The following is a 7,473-nucleotide window of genomic DNA, read 5'->3' as shown; positions in this document are numbered from 1 at the left end:
CTAATAGAATAGAGAGAGAGAGAGGGGAGAGAGAACCTAATAGAATAGAGAGAGAGAGAGAGGGAGAGAGAAACCTAATAGAATAGAGAGAGGAGGGGAGAGAGACCTAATAGAATAGAGAGAGAGAGAGGGGAGAGAGAGAACCTAATAGAATAGAGAGAGAGAGAGAGGGAGAGAGAACCTAATAGAATAGAGAGAGAGAGGAGGGGAGAGAGAACCTAATAGAATAGAGAGAGAGAGAGAGGGGAGAGAGAACCGAATAGAATAGAGAGAGAGAGGGGAGAGAGAACCTAATAGAATAGAGAGAACCTAATAGAATAGAGAGAGAGAGGAGGGGAGAGAGAACCTAATAGAATAGAGAGAGAGAGAGAGGGGAGAGAGAACCTAATAGAATAGAGAGAGAGAGAGAGAGAGAGAGGGGAGAGAGAACCTAATAGAATAGAGAGAACCTAATAGAATAGAGAGAGAGAGGAGGGGAGAGAGAACCTAATAGAATAGAGAGAGAGGAGGGGAGAGAGAACCTAATAGAATAGAGAGAGAGAGGGGAGAGAAAACCTAATAGAATAGAGAGAGAGAGGAGAGAGAGAACCTAATAGAATAGAGAGAGAGAGGAGGGGAGAGAGAACCTAATAGAATAGAGAGAGAGAGGAGGGGAGAGAGAACCTAATAGAATAGAGAGAGAGAGGAGGGGAGAGAGAACCTAATAGAATAGAGAGAGAGAGGGGAGAGAAGAACCTAATAGAATAGAGAGAGAGGGAGGGGAGAGAGAACCTAATAGAATAGAGAGAGAGAGGAGGGAGAGAGAACCTAATAGAATAGAGAGAGAGAGAGAGGGGGAGAGAGAACCTAATAGAATAGAGAGAGAGAGGAGGGGAGAGAGAACCTAATAGAATAGAGAGAGAGAGAGAGGGGGGAGAGAGAACCTAATAGAATAGAGAGAGAGAGGAGGGGAGAGAGAACCTAATAGAATAGAGAGAGAGAGAACCTAATAGAATAGAGAGAGAGAGAGGGGAGAGAGAACCTAATAGAATAGAATAGAGAGAGAGAGGGGAGAGAGAACCTAATAGAATAGAATAGAGAGAGAGAGGGGAGAGAGAACCTAATAGAATAGAGAGAGAGAGAGAGGGGAGAGAGAACCTAATAGAATAGAGAGAGAGAGAACCTAATAGAATAGAGAGAGAGAGGAGGGGAGAGAGAACCTAATAGAATAGAGAGAGAGAGAGAGGAGGGGAGAGAGAACCTAATAGAATAGAGAGAGAGAGAGGAGGGGAGAGAGAACCTAATAGAATAGAGAGAGAGAACCTAATAGAATAGAGAGAGAGAGGGGGAGAGAGAAAGAATAGAATAGAGAGAGAGAGAGAGGGGAGAGAGAACCTAATAGAATAGAGAGAGAGAGAGGAGGGGAGAGAGAACCTAATAGAATAGAGAGAGAGAGGAGGGGAGAGAGAACCTAATAGAATAGAGAGAGAGAGAGGGGGAGAGAGAACCTAATAGAATAGAGAGAGAGAGAGGAGGGGAGAGAGAACCTAATAGAATAGAGAGAGAGAGAGAGGGAGAGAGAACCTAATAGAATAGAGAGAGAGAGAGGAGAATATATTGAGAGAACCTAATAGAATAGAGAGAGAGAGAGGAGGGGAGAGAGAACCTAATAGAATAGAGAGAGAGAGAGAGGAGGGGAGAGAGAACCTAATAGAATAGAGAGAGAGAGAGGGGGGAGAGAGAACCTAATAGAATAGAGAGAGAGAGAGGAGGGGAGAGAAACCTAATAGAATAGAGAGAGAGAGAGGAGGGGAGAGAGAACCTAATAGAATAGAGAGAGAGAGAGGAGGGGAGAGAGAACCTAATAGAATAGAGAGAGAGAGAGGAGGGGAGAGAGAACCTAATAGAATAGAGGGGAGAGAGGAGGGAGAGAGAACCTAATAGAATAGAGAGAGAGAGAGGAGGGGAGAGAGAACCTAATAGAATAGAGAGAGAGAGAGGAGGGGAGAGAGAACCTAATAGAATAGAGAGAGAGAGAGGAGGGGAGAGAGAACCTAATAGAATAGAGAGAGAGAGAGGAGGGGAGAGAGAACCTAATAGAATAGAGAGAGAGAGGAGGGGAGAGAGAACCTAATAGAATAGAGGGGAGAGAGGAGGGAAGAGAGAACCTAATAGAATAGAGGGGAGAGAGGAGGGAAGAGAGAACCTAATAGAATAGAGGGGAGAGAGGAGGGAGAGAGAACCTAATAGAATAGAGGGGAGAGAGGAGGGAGAGAGAACCTAATAGAATAGAGAGAGAGAGGAGGGGAGAGAACCTAATAGAATAGAGAGAGAGAGAGAGGGGAGAGAGAGACCTAATAGAATAGAGAGAGAGAGAGAGGAGAGAGAAACCTAATAGAATAGAGAGAGAGAGAGGAGGAGAGAGAACCTAATAGAATAGAGGGGAGAGAGAGAGGAGGGGAGAGAGAACCTAATAGAATAGAGGGGAGAGAGGAGGGGAGAGAGAACCTAATAGAATAGAGAGAGGGGAGAGAGAACCTAATAGAATAGAGAGAGAGAGGAGGAGAGAGAACCTAATAGAATAGAGAGAGAGAGAGAGGGGAGAGAGAACCTAATAGAATAGAGAGAGAGAGAGAGAGGGGAGAGAGAACCTAATAGAATAGAGAGAGAGAGAGGGGAGAGAGAACCTAATAGAATAGAGAGAGAGAGGGGGAGAGAGAACCTAATAGAATAGAGAGAGAGAGAGAGGGGAGAGAGAACCTAATAGAATAGAGAGAGAGAGAGAGGGGAGAGAGAACCTAATAGAATAGAGAGAGAGAGAGGGGAGAGAGAACCTAATAGAATAGAGAGAGAGAGGGGGAGAGAGAACCTAATAGAATAGAGAGAGAGAGGGGAGAGAACCTAATAGAATAGAGAGAGAGGAGGGGAGAGAGAACCTAATAGAATAGAGAGAGAGAGAGAGGGAGAGAGAACCTAATAGAATAGAGGGAGAGAGAGAACCTAATAGAATAGAGAGAGAGAGAGGGGAGAGAGAATCTAATAGAATAGAGAGAGAGAGGAGGGGAGAGAGAACCTAATAGAATAGAGAGAGAGAGGGAGGGAGAGAGAACCTAATAGAATAGAGAGAGAGAGGAGGGGAGAGAGAACCTAATATAATAGAGAGAGAGAGAGGGGAGAGAGAACCTAATAGAATAGAGAGAGAGATAACCTAATAGAATAGAGAGAGAGAGAGAGGGGAGAGAGAACCTAATAGAATAGAGAGAGAGAGAGAGAGGGGAGAGAGAACCTAATAGAATAGAGAGAGAGAGAGAGGGGAGAGAGAACCTAATAGAATAGAGAGAGAGGGGGAGAGAGAACCTAATAGAATAGAGGGGAGAGAGGAGGGGGAGAGAGAACCTAATAGAATAGAGAGAGAGAGAGAGGGGAGAGAGAACCTAATAGAATAGAGAGAGAGAGAGGAGGGGAGAGAGAACCTAATAGAATAGAGAGAGAGAGAGGAGGGGAGAGAGAACCTAATAGAATAGAGAGAGAGAGAGGAGGGGAGAGAGAACCTAATAGAATAGAGAGAGAGAGAGAGAGGGGAGAGAGAACCTAATAGAATAGAGAGAGAGAGAGAGGGAGAGAGAACCTAATAGAATAGAGAGAGAGAGAGGGGAGAGAGAACCTAATAGAATAGAGAGAGGAGGGGAGAGAGAACCTAATAGAATAGAGAGAGAGAGGGAGAGAAACCTAATAGAATAGAGAGAGAGAGAGAGGAGAGAGACCTAATAGAAAAGAGAGAGAGAGAGGGGGAGAGAGAACCTAATAGAATAGAGGGGAGGAGAGGGGAGAGAGAACCTAATAGAATAGAGAGAGAGAGGGAGGAGAGAGAACCTAATAGAATAGAGAGAGAGAGAGAGGGGAGAGAGAACCTAATAGAATAGAGGGAGAGAGAGGAGGGGAGAGAGAACCTAATAGAATAGAGAGAGAGAGGGGAGAGAGAACTGAGGATGAGAACCTAATAGAATAAAGGGGGGGAGAACCAGGTGGGGGGGGAGTCTCACCACAATGGGTTGTCTGAAGTACTCGTCTACTGCAGCTTCTCTCAGCGATGACAGATCAACACCATGGAACGATGGCTGATACCTGACAGACAGAGAGAGACCGTGGGAAGTGGCTTTAGTTAGTTGACGTAGTGACAATTCAACATTTTTGTATAGTTGTAACAATGGTCTGGTGAATCCCCCCCCCCCCCCCCCCAACACTTTCCAGGTGAAAATGAAGCTTTAATAATATAGTAAGTATATATAGTTCACCAGAAGTTGCATAAGTGAGAGTTAGACTGTAGCTTGTTAAATGAAGGTAAAAAGTAAAGTGAAAGGAGATTCACCAGAAGTTGGCCTTGGTGAACTGTTCCATGTATAACTGTTCATCTGTGAAGGTGGAGCCAGGTGGAGCCAGGTGGACGTCACCTAGAGTGGGGAACATGTTACCTAGGAGAGGAGAGAGGGTTAGGGCTGTCGGCAACACCTCTATATACCTGTTTACTGTTCCCTAGAGTGGGGAACATGTTACCTAGGAGAGGAGAGGGGTTAGGGCTGTCGGCAACACCTCTATACACCTGTTTACTGTTCCCTAGAGTGGGGAACATGTTACCTAGGAGAGGAGAGAGGGTTAGGGCTGTCGGCAACACCTCTATATACCTGTTTACTGTTCCCTAGAGTGGGGAACATGTTACCTAGGAGAGGAGAGAGGGTTAGGGCTGTCGGCAACACCTCTATACACCTGTTTACTGTTCCCTAGAGTGGGGAACATGTTACCTAGGAGAGGAGAGAGGGTTAGGGCTGTCGGCAACACCTCTATATACCTGTTTACTGTTCCCTAGAGTGGGGAACATGTTACCTAGGAGAGGAGAGAGGGTTAGGGCTGTCGGCAACACCTCTATACACCTGTTTACTGTTCCCTAGAGTGGGGAACATGTTACCTAGGAGAGGAGAGAGGGTTAGGGCTGTCGGCAACACCTCTATACACCTGTTTACTGTTCCCTAGAGTGGGGAACATGTTACCTAGGAGAGGAGAGAGGGTTAGGGCTGTCGGCAACACCTCTATACACCTGTTTACTGTTCCCTAGAGTGGGAACATGTTACCTAGGAGAGGAGAGAGGGTTAGGGCTGTCGGCAACACCTCTATATACCTGTTTACTGTTCCCTAGAGTGGGGAACATGTTACCTAGGAGAGGAGAGAGGGTTAGGGCTGTCGGCAACACCTCTATACACCTGTTTACTGTTCCCTAGAGTGGGGAACATGTTACCTAGGAGAGGAGAGAGGGTTAGGGCTGTCAGCAACACCTCTATATACCTGTTTACTGTTCCCTAGAGTGGGGAACATGTTACCTAGGAGAGGAGAGAGGGTTAGGGCTGTCGGCAACACCTCTATACACCTGTTTACTGTTCCCTAGAGTGGGGAACATGTTACCTAGGAGAGGAGAGAGGGTTAGGGCTGTCGGCAACACCTCTATACACCTGTTTACTGATCCCTAGAGTGGGGAACATGTTACCTAGGAGAGGAGAGAGGGTTAGGGCTGTCGGCAACACCTCTATACACCTGTTTACTGTTCCCTAGAGTGGGGAACATGTTACCTAGGAGAGGAGAGAGGGTTAGGGCTGTCGGCAACACCTCTATACACCTGTTTACTGTTCCCTAGAGTGGGGAACATGTTACCTAGGAGAGGAGAGAGGGTTAGGGCTGTCGGCAACACCTCTATACACCTGTTTACTGTTCCCTAGAGTGGGGAACATGTTACCTAGGAGAGGAGAGAGGGTTAGGGCTGTCGGCAACACCTCTATACACCTGTTTACTGTTCCCTAGAGTGGGGAACATGTTACCTAGGAGAGGAGAGAGAGAGGGTTAGGGCTGTCGGCAACACCTCTATACACCTGTTTACTGTTCCCTAGAGTGGGGAACATGTTACCTAGGAGAGGAGAGAGGGTTAGGGCTGTCGGCAACACCTCTATACACCTGTTTACTGTTCCCTAGAGTGGGGAACATGTTACCTAGGAGAGGAGAGAGGGTTAGGGCTGTCGGCAACACCTCTATACACCTGTTTACTGTTCCCTAGAGTGGGGAACATGTTACCTAGGAGAGGAGAGAGGGTTAGGGCTGTCGGCAACACCTCTATACACCTGTTTACTGTTCCCTAGAGTGGGGAACATGTTACCTAGGAGAGGAGAGAGGGTTAGGGCTGTCGGCAACACCTCTATACACCTGTTTACTGTTCCCTAGAGTGGGAACATGTTACCTAGGAGAGGAGAGAGGGTTAGGGCTGTCGGCAACACCTCTATACACCTGTTTACTGTTCCCTAGAGTGGGAACATGTTACCTAGGAGAGGAGAGAGGGTTAGGGCTGTCGGCAACACCTCTATACACCTGTTTACTGTTCCCTAGAGTGGGGAACATGTTACCTAGGAGAGGAGAGAGGGTTAGGGCTGTCGGCAACACCTCTATACACCTGTTTACTGTTCCCTAGAGTGGGAACATGTTACCTAGGAGAGGAGAGAGGGTTAGGGCTGTCGGCAACACCTCTATACACCTGTTTACTGTTCCCTAGAGTGGGGAACATGTTACCTAGGAGAGGAGAGAGGGTTAGGGCTGTCGGCAACACCTCTATACACCTGTTTACTGTTCCCTAGAGTGGGAACATGTTACCTAGGAGAGGAGAGAGGGTTAGGGCTGTCGGCAACACCTCTATATACCTGTTTACTGTTCCCTAGAGTGGGGAACATGTTACCTAGGAGAGGAGAGAGGTTAGGGCTGTCGGCAACACCTCTATACACCTGTTTACTGTTCCCTAGAGTGGGGAACATGTTACCTAGGAGAGGAGAGAGGGTTAGGGCTGTCGGCAACACCTCTATATACCTGTTTACTGTTCCCTAGAGTGGGGAACATGTTACCTAGGAGAGGAGAGAGGGTTAGGGCTGTCGGCAACACCTCTATACACCTGTTTACTGTTCCCTAGAGTGGGGAACATGTTACCTAGGAGAGGAGAGAGGGTTAGGGCTGTCGGCAACACCTCTATACACCTGTTTACTGTTCCCTAGAGTGGGGAACATGTTACCTAGGAGAGGAGAGAGGGTTAGGGCTGTCGGCAACACCTCTATACACCTGTTTACTGTTCCCTAGAGTGGGGAACATGTTACCTAGGAGAGGAGAGAGGGTTAGGGCTGTCGGCAACACCTCTATACACCTGTTTACTGTTCCCTAGAGTGGGGAACATGTTACCTAGGAGAGGAGAGAGGGTTAGGGCTGTCGGCAACACCTCTATACACCTGTTTACTGTTCCCTAGAGTGGGGAACATGTTACCTAGGAGAGGAGAGAGGGTTAGGGCTGTCGGCAACACCTCTATACACCTGTTTACTGTTCCCTAGAGTGGGGAACATGTTACCTAGGAGAGGAGAGGAGAGAGAGGGTTAGGGCTGTCGGCAACACCTCTATACACCCGTTTACTGTTCCCTAGA

The 7,473-nt window shown here is 47.3% G+C and overlaps 1 protein-coding gene across 2 annotated transcripts in view; it reads right to left on the bottom strand.

The window, feature by feature from the left end:
• LOC124018584 (histone-arginine methyltransferase CARM1-like) overlaps positions 1–7,473 on the bottom strand; it is a 35,694-nt gene that overhangs the window by 18,189 nt on the left and 10,032 nt on the right. For both annotated transcript variants that reach the window (XM_046333921.1, XM_046333920.1), the window contains exons 7-8: positions 4,349–4,451; positions 4,023–4,104 (exon numbers count right to left, since the gene is read on the bottom strand). In XM_046333921.1, coding sequence (XP_046189877.1) covers positions 4,023–4,104; positions 4,349–4,451 — 185 coding nt within the window. The remainder of the gene's footprint in view (positions 1–4,022; positions 4,105–4,348; positions 4,452–7,473) is intronic.

Source organism: Oncorhynchus gorbuscha, unplaced genomic scaffold (assembly GCF_021184085.1).
Source record: "Oncorhynchus gorbuscha isolate QuinsamMale2020 ecotype Even-year unplaced genomic scaffold, OgorEven_v1.0 Un_scaffold_550, whole genome shotgun sequence".
NCBI lineage: Eukaryota > Metazoa > Chordata > Actinopteri > Salmoniformes > Salmonidae > Oncorhynchus > Oncorhynchus gorbuscha.
Note: the sequence above shows the minus strand (reverse complement) of the source record. Positions and strands in the feature narration are given on the sequence as shown.